The 17,395-nt window shown below is 39.0% G+C and overlaps 2 protein-coding genes across 3 annotated transcripts in view; one reads left to right on the plus strand and one right to left on the minus strand.

Moving 5' to 3' along the window:
- Nucleotides 1-5,217: 5,217 nt before the first annotated feature.
- On the minus strand, nt 5,218-15,042 carry ALKBH4 (alkB homolog 4, lysine demethylase). The gene is made up of 3 exons (XM_032215133.1): nt 14,893-15,042; nt 8,775-8,972; nt 5,218-6,689 (listed from the first exon to the last, which is right to left on the minus strand). Exons 1-3 carry the CDS (start codon nt 15,019-15,021, stop codon nt 6,033-6,035), a joined length of 984 nt encoding a protein of 327 aa, XP_032071024.1. The 5' UTR covers nt 15,022-15,042; the 3' UTR covers nt 5,218-6,032.
- The window catches only part of LRWD1 (leucine rich repeats and WD repeat domain containing 1), a 36,796-nt gene continuing 34,403 nt past the window's right edge, over nt 15,003-17,395 (plus strand). The window contains exon 1 of one of the 2 annotated variants that reach the window (XM_032215131.1): nt 15,003-15,135. The gene's annotated coding sequence lies outside the window, so the exon portion shown is untranslated. The remainder of the gene's footprint in view (nt 15,136-17,395) is intronic. The other variant, XM_032215132.1, reaches the window with a different exon arrangement.

Raw genomic sequence — 17,395 nt, forward strand, 5'->3', positions numbered from 1 at the left:
TTAGTCCCGTATTTATCCTCTCTAAGAGGTTCTACCATTTCTAACTGTAAGTTTTTGTAGTAAACCGCTGTCAAGCCATCTGTACCTGGTGCTTTCCCTGGCTTTAATTGCTTAATTACCTGCAGGATTTCCCCCGAGGTTATTGGTTGATTCAATTTTTGCCTGTGTTCTTCTCTAACTGAAGGTATTTTCTCCTTGTCTAAATATTTGTCTATGTCTAAACCATTAATTTTATCCCCTTTATACAGTTCTGTAAAAAATTCCCAGAAAGCCTTTTGAATCTCTTCCTGTTGGAACACCTCCTTCCCTCTGTAAATCAGTTTAGATATATTTCGAGTTTTCCTTTTTTTCCTAATCTGATAAGCTAACCATCTGCCAGGTTTGTTTGCATTACAAAAAGTATTGTGTTTTGCATATAATAAATTAGTAGCTACCTGGTCAGAGATCAACATGTCGAATTGAGATTTTAATATGTTAATAGCTTCCTTAACCTTTGTATCGTCTGGTTTCCTTGTTAACTCCAGCTCTTTTCTCTTAATTTCCTCTTCCAGTTCTGTTCGTTTTAACCCTTGCTTATTTCTATGTGTTTTATTTATATTCATCAAAACTCCTCTCATATACGCTTTGCTTGCATCCCATACAAATTCCATAGATGTACCCTTATTCATATTCAAAACAAAATATTCAGATAGTAATTTTTTACAATCATTAATATAGTTTTCATATCTAAATAAATTTTCATTCAGTCTCCAAAACCTTCTTGCCTGCACTACCCTTCCCAACTCCATCCAAACTGGGTTATGGTCCGAAAGGACTCTAGCTGCAATCTTTGTTTTCTTGACCCTAGAAAGCAAATCATTAGTGGTTAGAATAAAATCAATCCTTGAAAGGGATTGATGCCTGTCCGAGAAGAAAGTGAAGTCATATTCCTCTGCATTTCTTTCTCGCCAGATATCTCTCAATTCAAAATCATCCATAATGTCAAAGAAAGATTTGGGTAACTTTGCTCGCATCTTGGTATTTAGGCGGGAAATCTTCTTATCTCTCTTAGTGTCTATCACTCCATTCCAGTCACCCAATAGTATACAGGAACTATAGTCCCACTGTACTAATTTAGCATGAAGATTTCTATAGAATCTATCTTGCTGTTGATTGGGAGCATAAATTCCCAAAAGTAATGTCTTTTTCCCTTCTAAGATTAAGTCTAAAGCAATATATCTTCCGAAGGGATCTGCTTCTATTAATTCAGCTTTCATATCTTTTCTTAAGTATACAACTATACCATTCTTCTTTTCCATAGCAGAAGCTGCAAAATGTTGACCAAGTTTTGAGTTGATCAAATATTTTTGATCAGTTGACTTGATATGAGTTTCTTGCAAACAAATTACATCGTTCTTAAACTGTTTAAGATAATGAAATATTTTCTTCCTCTTCTGTGGAGAGTTCAGTCCGTTGACATTCCATGTTAAAATCTTAGTTGTCATCTTTGGTTGGTTGAAGCATTTTTAGAGCTTCCTGCATGGCCTGTTTAACCTTAGGTCTAGCTCCTCCCACTGCTTCCAGATTTGTTGTTGTAGTTCCTTGATCGATGGCCGATGATTGTTGATGCTGTTGCTTCTTAGCTTGTTTCTCCATACGTCTAGTAGTCATGCGGCTAGGTCTTGGTTCCATAGCACCTTGCACTTCTAGAGAAGAGAGATGCTCCATCTTGTCTGGTGGTTGTATAGTTTGCTGTCTATCCTGTCCTTCTTGTGGTCTTTCTCTAGGTCCAGATGGTGCAGGGTGTCCGGCCTTCAATATATTATAATAAAAATCTCGGGCTTTCCATACAGAGTTGAGGCGGTACCTTTGCTTATCAAATGTAAATATGATGCCGAATGGTGCATCCCATCTATACTGTATCTGACGATTTCTGAGTTCTTCGACCAAAAAAGCGTAGTCTCTTCTGGCTCTTAACATTTGAGGTGGTATCTCTTTCAAAACAGCCAGGTCTTCACCGCCAATTTGAAGCTTAGTGTTATAAGACGCTTGCAGTACCATATTTCTGAACTCTCTTGTAGTAAAATATATAACGATGTCTCGAGGAAGCTGCTTCTGCTTTGCCAGCCAGGAGTTAACGCGGTAAGCTTTGTCAATTTGCCAGCCTTGGTTGGTCCCTGGTCTTCCCATCAGGCGGTCAAAAGCTTCCGATAGGATCTGTTTCAGGTTCTCCTGTTTCTCCTCACGCAGCCCCCTCACTCTTAATGCGAACTCCATTTGTCGGTACTGTATCATAATAATTTCTTTTTCAGCATTTTCCACTTTTTGTTCCACCACCTCTGTTTTCAATGTCAAGTTAGCATTGGCATCATTAAGAACCTCTAGAGTATCTTCCACTCCAGAAATATGTTCTGTTAATACAGTTACAAGACTCAGCATGTCATCTCTAATTTTATCAACCTTAGCCTCAAATTTCTCATACAACTCCTGTTTAAGTCCTTTTATTTCACTTTTAATTTCACTTTTAATTTCTTCTTTCATTTCTTTTATTTCCTCTTTTCTCTCCTCTCTATTATCTCTAAATTTATCTTCCATTTTAATTGTCTGTGCATTAAGAGCCTCGCTTAGATTACTCAGAAAAAATTCTTTCGTTAACACATCCCCAGCAGGGGGCGTAGGAAGCGGAGGCTGCAGCTTTGTGCCAGGCACTGAGGATGTGCCCCTGGAAGTAGAGGGTGACGACTTCAAGTTAATATTTGGTTTTGAGGCCATTTCAAAATTTGTCTGCCTGCAGTTAATAAAACTCTTATTGCCTAAATATGCAGCTTTAAGTAAAGAGGCTTTTATTTTAAAGTTTAAGGCTTGGCAAAAGTTTCAGTGAGTAAACATTGTAACAAGACCGTTCAACAGATTCATCACCATTTAACTTCCAAATAAGCAAAGTTAATGAAGGAGTAAAATTCTTCTATTGTGAAACCAAAACATATGATAAGCTATCTCTTTTGTTTTGAATTCTTTTGAAGTCTTGTGAGAATTAGCAAAAAGTGTTCGTTATTACCGGAGAAACCAGCCTGCTCAGCGCCATTTTAAAAGCCTCTGAGTAAATAATTTTTCGGAGAAGAAAAAGAGAAGAAGCTAAAATGTTGATAAGCAATTATTGTCCTCGCAGTAAACGGATTCAGCTCGTGATAAGATTAAATCAAACAAAACTTAGAGCAGAGTGGGAGAGACCTACTTTGTCCTGCACAAGGCAGTTTGAAGTTCCCAGCACGGACAGCCGTTCTGCCTTGGGCTAGCCCCCCTTTCCTTGCAAGCACAAAAGCTGCAAAAATCAAAGAGCATTTGCCAGCAAAACAGTTTCTTCTTTCCCTCTTGCCTGAAGGATAAGAAAACCTGATAAGACGTCAGATGGAAGATCCTCTAAACAGGTACGTAGCCAGGAATTCGGAGGCAGCTGATTTTTTGCTGCCTTCACCAGTAGGCTCCTCCCAGGAAGAGGACACGGATTGTTGTTGGGGGCAATATGCTGACTCTGTAAACCGCTTAGAGGGCTGAAAGCCCTATGAAGCGGTATATAAGTCTAACTGCTAATTACGGTGCTAACTCAAATTGCAGGGATTCATTGAACAACTGTGACAAAGTCATTAAACTGGGCAAACTCACATCACAATTGTCTCATTTAGCAACAGAAATTCAATTGTTGTAAATTAAGGATTACCTGTGTATATATATATAACTACAAATTCAAAATACCTTAAGTACGCATACAGGTAGTTCTCAACACATGACCATTTGTTTAGTGACTTCAAAGTTACAAGAGCACTGAAAAATGAGTTATGACCATTTTTCACACCTGACTGTTGCAGCATCCTCACATGATCAAAATTCAGACACTTGGCAACTGGCATATTGCAATTCTCAGGATCATATAATCACTTTTTGCAGCCTTCTGACAAGCCAGGTCAATGAGGAAGCCAGATTCATTTAACAACCATGTTACTAACTCAATAATGCAGTAATTCACTTAAAATATGGCAAGGAAGGTCATAGAATGGGGCAAAATTCACTTAACCATTGTCTTGCTTAGCAACAGAAAAAAATTGGGTACAATTGTGGTCATAAGTCACATGTACCGGTATGTATGTATGTATGCATGCATGCATGCATGCATGTATGTATCTTTTGTTTTGCTTGCATGTTTAACTAACTTCAATTAAAAAATAATTAACTTCAATTAAAAAGTGTTTAAAGAAACTTCAACAGATTTTTAGATTATATCTTTTTCCACAAGAAATATTTTACAAATCACTTCACTGCATTTATATTATTGAGAATAGCATTAGCAACAGCATGTAGACTTGTATACTGCTTCTGTGCTTTACAGCACTGTCTAAGTCTAAGTGGTTTACAGAATGAGCATATTGCCCATAACAATCTGGGTCCTCGGAAGGCTGGGAAGATTGAGTCAACCTTGAGGTGGTAAGGACTGAACCCCTGACGGTCAGCAAAATTCGCCTGCAATATGCATTCTAACCACCGTGCTACCATGGGAATGAAATTACTTCATTTTTTTTATTTTTGGACAAAGAAAATGGACTTACAATTAAGAACAGCTATGGAAGATAATGAATTGTGGCATCAATTTATTCTTGTGTCTATAAACCTAGTTAGAAAAGGATGAGGACTATTGGGAGCCACTTTACTGCAGTGCAGTGGATCCCAACCTATCCATCTTTGTGACCTGGTTGGGGGAGCAGAGGGGATGGTTATGTGAGAGTGGCAGGCACACGCATGAATGTATGCAGTTCCATTTGTGCAAACAGCAGGCGCACATGCCCACCACTCACACAAATGGACATGAGTGTAAGTGCCCAACCACTCACACAGCTTAGTTCTGAATGGGCCAAATCGTGGTGGTGGGCTACGGCTCAGGGGTTCGGTACCCCTACTATAGTGGTTAAGGCAGCAAATTAAAAACCAGGAAACTCTTGAGTTCTTGTCCTGCCTGGTACAAAATCAACTGGATAACCTGGACCTGTCACTCTCTCTTAGCCCTAAGAAGGCAGCAATGGGAAACTCTTCCAAAAATCTTGTCAAGAAAACTGCAGCGACAAGTCCAGGCAGTCAATAGGAGTCAACGACTTGAAGAACACAAAATAATGTATTTATGGTTTCATTTCTTTGTTCAGCTTTGTTTCCTCTCAATTTTCTAATGATTTTTTTTTAAAATTTGCTTTAAAAAAAAAATTGGTTAATAAAAAAAAATCTATACCAGGACCTCTGTGATACAGAGATTGGAAGGTAAAGATAAAATATGAATGCTCTGGTATTTATGCATATGTAAATTCACCACATTTTAAAAATCAGCTTAGATACTGATCATCCTGTGATTAATAGATATTTTATTGGTTATATATCAAGGATGGCATCCTTGGACAAATGCCGTAATTGTGAGAAGGATTAATAAACTCTGTTTTAAATTTATTTCTCTTATATTGAAATTTGAGTTTGAGTTAAATAAAATAAAAAGAGAAATGAATGTATACCCACCCTTAAAACTAATGATTTTAACAGGGTTAGGGATAAGAAATTTAACTCTTAATTAATACATTTGAACATATAACCTACGGTCCTCCAGATGGTGAATTACAACTCTCAACAGCCCAAGTTAGTCAGCTAAGGAAGAGGATTGTGGGTGCTGTACCCCAACATTGAAACATAAGCCACAGACTATGAGCTGAAAACAGACTTTAAAAGGAAATCTTCTGATTCCAAAGATGCATGTGTTCGCTTCACTGTTAACATTAATTAAATTCAGAAACATCTGGAGAGCCACACTGTAGATTAAAAAATTAATTCAAATTATTTTAATTATAGTGGGGAAGTAAGTAAGTAAATAATTCTAGAATATAACTTTGAGAAACACCCTTGTAAGATTAATGAATGCTGTATAACTTTGCTCTGGGGACGGGAAATAAGGAAGCAGGTTTATGAAATCCCTGGATGTTAATATCCAGCAGCCAAAGAAAAGCCTCAATGCTTTCCCCTTGGGGTTATACAGGTGATCCCTTGAATGTTAGAGCAATGTCCAAGAGATTGTTACCCAGCTCTTCCTGTTCTCCTCCAAGACCAAACTCAGCAGTCAATTCTCTGAAGGTGATACATATGCGACGACTTTTAATATGGTTGCGATAAATGGCATGCTTCCACTGGTAGCGAGCAGCTCCGCTGAGAACGACAAGTGATCTCTGAGGTAGGTGAATCGCCACAAGGATTTCTCTGAGTGGGACTAACTTTGTGGGTGAACAATAGGTGCTTTCTAGTCTTTTTAGAAGACTGCAATCTTGAATCGGGTAATCTTGAGAAATATCAGGAGATTTATACCCATGCATCTGCTTGTTTTTGTGAAGAACTAGAGGAAATAACTGGACATTGTCCTCTGAGTCGCAGGACATGGAAAGTACGGTATCTGAGAGCAAGTTTAAACTCACCAGCCTTTCTCCCCATAGCCACCAGTCATCCCAATGTGGGTCAATAGCAGATCCCCTCTCAGGATCATAATCTAAATTGCACTGCTCAACAGGAGAAAAACTTTCAAGAATTGGATATTTTCTCATTCGGGCCACGATCTCCTTGCTGAAGCTGGGCAACCCAGAAAAATTGCCAGCTTTCAATTTCTGCTTTTTGAAGTTCACTTTGGGGCCATAGTCCTATTAAAAAAGAACAAAGAATATTTGAGGAGGGTTGAATTAAAAGTTGAAGACTGAGAGCAATGAAATCCCCAATTCAGATTGCATCGCTAAAAAAAATGCAGGCTTAGGCTGCTATTTTTAGTCCACCACCTGCAATAACAGGGTTAGAATATTAATTGATAAGATTCTAGTTGAGATTGACAAACACAGTCCAACAGTGCTGTTTCCTGAACAACAAACTCTTGGCTATAATTTTAATTAAAATTATATATTGTATATCTAAAACTAATTTTGAAAACAAATCTGTTTAAAATATTTGGTTTCTGCATACATTGTAGAAAATATCATCTTAAAAGAGGTATCTCTTACTACAAATGATCTTCAAAACAAAATCCACCATAAATATTTATACAGGAAAACTCGATTTCAATATAAGAATTTATATCTGTTTTGCATCTGACATAAAAAGTGTTTAACGGTTTAAAATGTCAGACTATCAATGATTTTGGGCAATATGGCAGTATAATCAGTCAAGCATCAACATATTGCAGGGATTTTATCCTGGTGATTAATTGTGCTTTAATTTCTCCTGAAATTGCTACCTGAAACATATTTCCTGTTTAACAACTGAAGAATATTTATTGATTGCTTAACTGGCTAGTACCTAAGAAATTTCTGCCCTCAATTTGCTTTCTTAAGAAACACCATCAACAACCAAGAAAACAAACAAATGCATCTTCAAACAAAGCAAACTAGGATTTGTTTCTCATTCAAGTTACAAATAACCAAATTCCAATTATCATACTTTGGACACATTATGTGAACATTTCTTTCTCTGGAGAACTCTATATTTGGGAGGAAAGGTGAAAGTAGAGGAGTGACCAGGAGCAAGTTCGATGGACTGAGTTACAATGGTGATAGGTGGCCTAAAAGGGTCACATTCAGGACATATTGTCACAAAGAAAATCTATATGGTTGTGATGAGTTTAACACTGACTTGGTTGCACATAATCAAATTGTAACTCTAGCTCTACTTCCTATTTAAATATCTGCTTATTTTGAGTAGTTTTGCAACTACAAGGAAACATATGTTACTTTTCTGTAGTGGTTGGATATTTTTCTTTCCACCCCTTTGCTCTTTCTTTTCTTAATTGACTTTATGATAGCTAATTTTAATAGGTCAAATGGCAATAAAAAAGACTTGCTTAAGCATGTCTAGAGATTTTCTGACAATGAGATTTGAATTATGCATCTTTAGCTCAGTTTTGTTTCCCTTTTTTTTCTCAGTGCAGCTATTCCTTCACCTAAAAAATATATTGTTCTAGCTTTTCTCCCTTTCACTGCTGTTTCTGTTGAAAGATGGGCAAACACATAGACTTCTGTAGAAGGTGATTTGCATAACACACTGCATCACAAACTGACATGATAGTCTTCCAATATCTAAGGGGCTGCTAGAAAAAAGAGGGGGAGTGTCAACCTATTCTCCAAACATTAGAAGGCAAGACAAGAAGCAATGGATGAAAACTAATCAAGAAGAGAAGCAACCTAGAACTAACAAGAAATTTCCTGAGTTAAAACAATCTGTGGGTTGACTTGATTCCAGAAGTTGTAGATTTTCCAACACTGGAAGCTTTCAAGAAGAGATTGGGCTGTCATTTATCAGAAATGGTGTATTGTCTCCTGCTTGGTGGTGGGCTGGACTAGAAGATCTACAAGGTCCCTTCCAACAATCTGTTAATTAAAAAAATCTCCAAGCTCCCTTCCAACTCTGTTATTCTGTTCAACCATCTGTTATGCAAATACAGCCTATGGTGTGTTCATAATTCATTTTCTCATGTAAACCAAGTAAACTGGATTGAATAAACCCTGATAAAATAAACCAAGTACTTATCATGATCAAAACAGAATGAAAGTGGTTGCACCAGAGATGCTACTAACATTTCTCTGTCGCTTTGACTTTTTCTTTTGGAAAAAAAAAATCACAGGGAAAGAGAATAGAAGGAAGAACTCACAAACTAAATAAAGATATCCAAAGATAAACACTGAAAGTTGACCCCATCCCTATGACCCAAACTAAGGAGCAATTCAAGTTTGAGACAAGACCTGTTTTCTTCGGCCAGATTGTGAAGGCTTCCATGTGCTCCGATCCATTAGTTCAACCATTTGATATTCCTCATTTGTGTTTATAAAGTCTTCCAGCAAAAAAACTCCTGGAAACTGGAAAGCCCAGCCTTCAAATTCTGATTGTTTCTCTCCCACAGCGAAGCCGGTCAGTGGGCAGTAAATAAAGTTTGCACTTTTCTGCGGAAAAAATGGAAATGTGAGAGGAGAAACTAGTAACCGAATGTGATCTTCACGTTTGCTATTTGTCAAATGTTCTAGTTTGCAGAAATACAGCCTTCTAATCACTTGCTTAAATGTGCAGAATTCCTTCGTGTTATATTAAAGCTACTCCTTTACAACACGTCTTTTAGTGTCCATTCAAAGTTATAACACAGGTCCAAAAACTACTTATGACCCAGTTTCAAAGTTACATCAGCTGCAGCGCCACCACAATCATTTGCCCTTATGGCCAACCCAGGGATGCTGTAGTGCTCACCCCCTATCCCACCCCGCTGGGTTCCTGCAGCCACTTATTTACCCAAGCCTCCATCTTCCTTCTCAATGAGCAACCAAGGGGAGATCAGGCCTCTGGAGTTTGCAACTTTCAGCAAGGAAGGGGAGATTAGGCTGTCTGGAGCCTCCAGTTTCTTTCCCACTCAGGAACTTGCAGGACTCAGCCTGCTCCAGAGCCCAACAATACCCAATGTATCTTTCTGTTTTTGAAGCTTCAGAGAGAGGCATTCAGCCCTGATTACAGGATTTATAGACATAGCCTTCTAACAACGCAGGTGTTAATTCTCAGGCACCTGTAATTTTAAGGAGGCTCCATAAACACCATAAAGAAATGGAACCTCTTTAAAAATATGAAACAAAAAACCCACCATGCAGTATTGCAAAAGTAGAACCTAATGCAAAAGAGAAGAGTTTGCCAGGCTTTCTGGGTGGGAAGACAGCTAAAGGCTTGTAAGCTCTACAGCTGGCTTGGATCTCTCTTGCTCACTGGATGAGAAGGACGTTGCAGACTGTGAGTGGGAGGAAGTGGAGCATGGGTGCCTTAAGGGATAGGGGTAGCCTTGAGAGGTCCAGGGCAGGCAACTCCTATCCCTGAAGCAGCTTGTACAGGTAGTCTTCGACTTACAACAGTTCATTTAGTGACCAAACATACTGAGAAAAGTGACTTATGATCGTTTTCACACTTACGACCGCTGCAGCATCCCTGTGGTCACGTCATCAAAATTCAAAGGTTTGGCAACTGACTCATATTTATCATGGTTGCAGTATCCCAGGATCATCTGATCCCCTTTTGTGACCTTCTGAACAAAGTCAATGGAGAAGGCAGATTCACTTAACAACTGTGCTACTAATTTAACAAGGGCAGTGATTCACTTAACAATGGTGGCAAGAAAGATCGTAAAATGGGGCAAATTCACGTAACAAATGTTTCACTTAGCAATTAGGCTCAATTGTGGTTGTAAGTCAAGGACTACCTGTACTCCACTTAACAACCCTTGCATTAATTTAAGAGTTGCATCAGGGAGAGTAGGGGTATTTAAGTGAGGTAATATTGCTTAATAGCTAAGGCAATAAGTGACAAATATGCAGGCTCCATCATGGTCATATCTTGAGGACTACCTATAATTGGTATTACATTTTGAAGATGGGCTTTGGTAATTTGGCTTATGCCATAGTTTTGTTGAGTATGTTCTAAATGTTTTAAGATAACCAGTTTCCTATTCTTTTAAAAGGCACATAAATGTGTTGTATAATTAATCTCTTATTTTCACAATGTTTCTTTTAGCAGAATTCAAGAGCTGATATTATAATGATGTAATTTATATCCCATGCGTAAAGATGTAATTTTGAGAAAATTAAGAATTATGTTCCATATTGAATCAAACTATAGGGACAAATTAACAAATTAAGAATAATAAACAACAGCACATTTAAAATTAACAGGTTATTTAAACTATTGGTTCAGTATTTTAAACAGTGGAATACAAATATTTTCCAGGGGCAGGACAAAAATAAAATTATTATTAAATATAACAAATCTCCTTGTTCTGTCCTTTATGTACTCGGCAAGAGAGGAGAGCATTTTGTTAGACCTCTGACCTTTGGCAGAATAAGATTTCCAGCAAATGTAAGGGTATTTAAGATACCTCATTAAAGGTTTGGTCATTTGTCACAAAAAAGTCTCATTCATCTCTGGCAGTTCAAGCAGTCTATTCTAAGCTCCCACAATAATATCGACTCAAACACCATTATATTTTTTGCAAAGTTCTTCACTACATTGCTGCGGCGTTGTCGCCACACTGGTGGGCTGCTCATGTGTCCTTGCCTAATCAAAAGGAAAACACCAGACGAAATTCCTTGGGATGAGCAAAAAGCTTCGAATGATCCTCGAAGGGCTCTTTTATTAGAAAAAGTTAGTTACAGCGTCATCAAAAAGGAGCGTATCAAAAGGCATATATAATCACACATGGTACAAGTAAACTAATGAAAAGTTCACAGCATTCTACAAATAAACCAATAGAAAATCACATCATGGCAAAGGGTGGGCAAAGGGGGAACAGAAGATTACAAGCTGCATGGCATTGGGAGTGGGGGAGAGGGAATAGAAAGTTATAGCACAGCATAGGGGGGAGAAAGGGCATGTGTGGGAGTAGCTGGCTCACATAGTTCTTGTTACATGAGGCTGCATAGTGAGTTATGACCGTTAGGCCAGAAAGATGTTTCTGATGCGATGTTTTTGCATCCCTGTGTATGTGTGTTTCAGACAGCAGAAGCTGCCCTGCACGCAAACACCCGGAATGAATTCCAACACATTGCAAATCCTTGGGCTTAGATACCACTTGGATAGAGAGTCTGGTGAAATTACTTGGGTAACATTCTGCAAGATCAAATGTGATTACAAGTAGCCCTCAACTTACAATTCTAATTAGGACCCAGAACTCCTTAATGTGGTCATTAAGTGAGTCATCACATGATCATATCCAATTTTATGGCTTTTTTCATTAAGCAAATCATAGTCATTAAGTGAATCTAGTTTTCCCATTGACTTTGATTGTCAGAAACTGGCTGGGGAGGACACAATGGCAATCATGTGATCCTGGGATGCTGCAGCCATAAACACAAACTGGTGGCTAAGTACCTAAATCAGGATTACGTGACCATGTGGATGCTGATAGTTGTAAGTGTGAGGATTGGTTATAAGTTACTTTTTTTCATCCCTGTTGTAACTTCAAACAATTGCTAAACAAATGGTTGTAAGTTGAGGATTACCTACATTCTGAACATGGAAAAGACATTAGATTTCTAGCCACAGAGGATCCTAGAGAAAAAGGATTGTGTTGACTGGGATTCAGGACTAGGCAATGCACAAAAACAGTACCAGTTGCCTTAAGATCTGGATGGAGTGTTTTCTATGGCCTGGCCTTTTGGTTCCTCCCATATGTGCTATGCAAGTCTTCTCTCTTTTTCTGCTCTTTAACATCTGCCTGAAGCTTCTAAAAAGTAATTTTTTCAGTTCAGGATTGGGAATAACCAGTATGCTAATAAAACTAACCATACCCAGACCTGACTTAGCACTTAACAGTTCAACACCATTTGCACTCTGATTTAGATGACTCTTGAGTTACAGATAAAGTCCCAAGTGGCTTCAATGACTCAGAGTGCTAACAATCAGATGACTGTAAAGAATATAAATCCTTCCATTCCCCTCTAGTTAGTTAGAACTGAAGAAGCTTCTTGGATGAGAAGTAAAATGTTTTCAAAAAAAAAGTCCATTTGCCTTTTTGAAAAAGCATCTTTGGGACATGTCTGGACAAGCAGTATATAACAAGGGTCGGCCACCCTATGGTGGGTGAGCCAGTTCAAGGTCTTTTGGGAATATATTCTTGCAACAGCAACATGATTTAAATTGGGTTGCCATTGAAGATATGTCAAAAGTTTCAATTGGCCAAAATGTAGCCATATATGTACTAGGCTACTTGTGTATTGTTGTTAGTTGTAAAGTCCTGTCCGACCCATCGCAACTCCATGGACAACGTTCTTCCTGTCGTCTAGCATCCCCCGGAGTCCATTTAAGCTCACACCGACTGCTTTGGTGACTCCATCCAGCTATCTCATTCTCTGTCACCCCCTTCTTCTTTTGCCCTCGATCTTTCCCAGCATTAATTTCTTCTTCTCCAGTGAGTCCTTCCTTCTCATTAGGTAGCCAAAGTACTTGTTTCATCTTCAGGATCTGGCCTTCTAAGAGTTGATCTCCTCTAGGACTGACCAGTTTGATTGCCTTGCAGTCCATGGGACTCGCAGGAGTCTTCTCCAGCACCATAGTTCAAAGGCCTCCATTCTTTGGCGCTCAGCCTTTCTTATGGTCCAACTTTCACAGCCATACATTGCAACTGGGGAAACCATAGCCTTTACAATATACATTTTTGTTGGCAGGGTGATGTCTCTGCTTTTTAGTATGCTATCTAGATTTGCCATAGTTTTCCTCCCCAGGAGCAAGCGTCTTTTAATTTCTTGGCTGTAGCCCCCAACTGAAGTGATTTTGGAGCACAGGAAATAAAATCTGTCATTACCTCAATTTCTTCTCCATCTATTTACTAGGAATTGAGAGGGCCAGATGCCATGATCTTAGTTTTCTTGTGTTTCAAGCCAACTTGTGCATATTTTTCCTTTTTATTTGTATTAATGTTCACTATTTAAAAACTATTCAGCTTTGTGAAAAGTTAGAACAATATACGATGAATGAATAAATAATTTGCCCTCTCTCTTCCTCCATTTTACAACTGATACCGTAGATGAATCTGACAGAAAATCATCCAGTATCATCCTGGATGTTCATGGCCTCAGTGAGGTTTGTAATTTTGTATCTCTTTGGTACTAATTTAAAATTCTAAAAAAACTGATACTTAAAACAATGGGCAGACTGCTGGCTTTGGGATCAAGGCAGGATATATCCTATCTGCTGGACCTACTGAAGATATCAGAAGTAATAGGATGCAGAATCCTAGAATTATACTGACAAATACATACAAAACATGATAGTTACTTGAAAGAACATGTTGCTCCAAACAAAACAAGATGACTTAGAAAGAACAAATCTATTCACAATAATGGCCTCCTAATTCTGACAAAACACAATTTTTCTTCAGCTTTTTGCCTTAGCAGAAAGGAGAAAATAGACTATCTGTATCAGAATCCTGCTAAATTCATCATATCGATCCTCAAGCTGTGTCATATGAATATACACATACACACATGGTTTGTTTTGGTTGTTGTTGTTTTTGTAGAATGAAACACATTCATGTCAACCTTTCTTGAATTTCATTAATGAAAATATTCTTTTCCATGAATTGTCTAAAATGCTTAACTACTTCAATACTATTTTAGTTATGTTCCCAATTATTGCAGATGATCCATAACTGAAATAACTTGATCCCATTTTAAAGCTTTCTGGATTTGAATACATATAATTATAGTCTAGATAAAATCATCCAAAGAAATGATTTGGCAACCTTTGTATTCCCTAACCTTTAGGTTGTAAATATATTTGTTATCAAATTCCTAAAAGGTTTGAGCTTCTGGACTGAGTTCACACAATTTGCCAAAGCATAAATAAAGACTAGGCAATCCGTTGATGGCTAGGATCATAGGTAACATTTGATGGGAAGAGAGAAATACAATGGGTAAGGCAATACTTGGACAGAAGATTCATCTGTGTTGGACAAGACTTTTCTGGATGTTCACTGGAGTTTGGGAAGTTTCTTTGTAAGATTTTCCATCTCTCCTCCATTGCTCTAAATTTGCCTGCCTGAAATTGCCACTTATCCTTTTGAACTTTCCTAATATATAACAGTAAAATGGATTTTTAAAAGATACAATGTTTAAAAAATACGACGGCAACCTGAAGTGGGAACTTCTTACCTCTGTAGTAAACTCGGCTTAGGATACCCTTCCTCCCTTTCTTGGAGAGACGAGCACTCTGCACGTCCTCAGAGCCGCTCTTACGCCGAAGCTCGGGCGACGACCACCACCCGCTTCAAACTTTCCCCCTCCCACCCTTCAATTCCCACCCCCTTCTCCACCCCTTCTCTGAGGCCGCGTGGGTTACCTGCGGGGGCGGGGCGGCTTCGCAGAGCAGGCAAGAGCGGATCCCCTTGCACCCGCAACCCCTGGCTTCTCCGAGGCCGGCTCCATCTTCTGCTCCTCCTCCTCCTCCTCGCCTTTTAGCAGCCGCCATCCTACCCGACCCCGGTAGCTTTTGCCGCCGTCGGCCCCCCTCCGCGCTTCCGGTTCGGCGAGCCTCGGCGGTGGCAGCAGAAGCAGCACCAGAAGGTTCTGGCGCCCGCCTGAGGTAAGGCTCAGGCCGAGCACGGCGAGAGATGGGCTGGCACGGAGCCCGGGGGCGTGGGGACAAGGGGCCGGCAGCCGATGGGGCGTTAAGCGAGCGCGCGCCCGGCGGGAAATATTGAGGCGAGCCGCCTCCCTCTTCGGACTTTTCTCCTCAAGGCCCTACCGGCCGCCTTGACTTGAAGGAGCGATGTTGTTGGCGGGAAACTCGCCTTCCCAGCAGCGCTTTGCGCGGTTTGTGTCTAAGAAAGGCATCCTCGCCTCCTGCCGGGGCGTGATGGGAATTGTGGTTCCGAGGCCGGCCGAGCATTTAAAGATGCCGCTGCTCTCCTGCCTTACCCTCCCCTCTCCGGTTTTCCTCTTCGCCGCCACACGGCGCCTCTTTCTCTCCGGGCTCGTTTGTTTTTTTTTTTAAATAAAATCTGTCCCTCCGTAGTGAGATGATGTGTAATTTTGTTTACATGTTGGTAGATGTCGGTCTGTCGGAGGAGAGAGGTTTTTTTCCCCCCCATTGTTCAGTAGGGTGTTAGGAAGACGAGGCGGCAACCAGACCCTCTAAGCTGCTCATTTTCCTTTTGAAACAATAACCCCCCCTTTTTGGGGTGGGGGGACGGACATGCAGTTTTTCCCTCTTCCATCTCATTTCAGATTGAGGTTTGCCTCAGAGATAAGTGGGTCGGTTTTTTCCTTTTCGGCATCTCCCTGCTGTTCCGCCACCTCAGGTATACATCGTCGTAGTTGAAAACTGCTCTTAAAAAATAAGCCGCCTTCTCCAAGATGCTTAGGCATGTTCTATTCCCCTCCCCATATCTTTGAAATTGCCTATTCTCTGATTTAGTTAGTTTCAGTAATAACACACACACAAAGCCCTTTTTTATTGGGAACAGGGGAGTCAAAGGTGCTCATCATTTTGGCACAAGTCGGCTATTATAAATGACCTGGAAATCAAAATACCCAATTATGATGACAACGCTTCCCAAAACTGGAAAAGCTCCCTCATTTTAACCCAAATTCTACTCATTCCCTGTCTTTTGATGCTTTTCTGGTATGTCCAGAATTGCTATCCAGATATGTAAGACTGTTAGAGCTGAGATTAATTTTTTAAAGGTCCATAATATAGGGGTGGTGCTATGTAATATATGCATGTATAAATATGTGTTTCAGCCATGAATTTCTGAAAATCTATATAAGGCAATGTACAGGGGGTAAGCAAAATGAAAATCAAAGAGGTGACTGTTAAGACCATTAACATCAAATCCTTGTTCAGTTTAGGAATTTGAATTAAAATATTCCTGAACTATGGCCCTTCAGCCTCTTTCTGTAAACATTGAGTCAATGGAAGCCCACCATTTTTGAGGGATAAATATTTTTACTGTCAAACTCTCTTACATTAATTTTTTTGTAAACTGGACATTTAAAGATTCTTATTCCATGTTTTTGCACTATGAAGTGTTTTAAGTTCTGACCAACTGTTGATCAACCTTCTTCATTCTATTGATTGATAATTGCTTTCAGTTGTTTTCTGTTGGGAATAAACATACAGGTATAAAACTAAATTTTTAGTTTTTGATCATTCATTTTGCATTTCTATTTGTTTCTGTGAATCTTCTTAAAATATAGTATCTGCAACTGGACACTGTACATGAAGTGGAGTCTGAGGAAGGCCGAATATAGTTGCTTTGGCAACTGCTTCTGTTGATGGATTCTGAATTGCATTTCCCTTTGGAGCTGTTAGCATGTTGATTCATATATAGTTTACAAATAACATTCCCAAATTTTTTTCATATGTTCTAGTATGGTCAAGAGATCATGTATGTGTGTATTTTCTTTCTTTTTTGTAAGTGAAGAACTTTGCATTCATCTTTATTAATATTCATTCTAGTTTGAGCCCACTTTAATAGCCTATTATTTATTTTGAATTATGCTTCTTCTGTAATATTCTCTCACTCAATTTTATGTTAGCTATTGTAGATTCTTCTGATTCCTTAAATGATGGATATATGTGTGCGTGTATCTATCTATCTATCTATCTTATCTATCTATCTTATCTATCTATCACCTTTTTTCCTTCTGTGGAAAAGAGGTGTAATATTTTTTCAGAAACTTGTTTCCTCAGCCATAACTCTGAACTGCCAGCTAAAAAAAACATTTGTCTCTCTGATAAAGATAATGAAGAATTGGAAAATGTTAGTAGAAAACTAAAGAAAGCATCTTAGAAGCTTTAGGAAGCTCTTTACATATGTTAGCAAAAGTATGGCTTCTGA

Source organism: Thamnophis elegans, chromosome 4 (genome assembly GCF_009769535.1).
Source record: "Thamnophis elegans isolate rThaEle1 chromosome 4, rThaEle1.pri, whole genome shotgun sequence".
NCBI lineage: Eukaryota > Metazoa > Chordata > Lepidosauria > Squamata > Colubridae > Thamnophis > Thamnophis elegans.

What these genes read in the sequence shown, in the direction of transcription:
- ALKBH4 (XM_032215133.1), bottom strand. Translation starts at nt 15,021, where the DNA reads ATGGCGGCTGCTAAAAGGCGAGGAGGAGGAGGAGGAGCAGAAGATGGA. An exon ending in AAGCCGCCCCGCCCCCGCAG is followed by an intron (nt 8,973 to 14,892) that starts GTAACCCACGCG and finishes TTTTTTCCGCAG; the next exon opens with AAAAGTGCAAACTTTATTTA. An exon ending in AATCTGGCCGAAGAAAACAG is followed by an intron (nt 6,690 to 8,774) that starts GTCTTGTCTCAA and finishes CTTTTTTAATAG; the next exon opens with GACTATGGCCCCAAAGTGAA.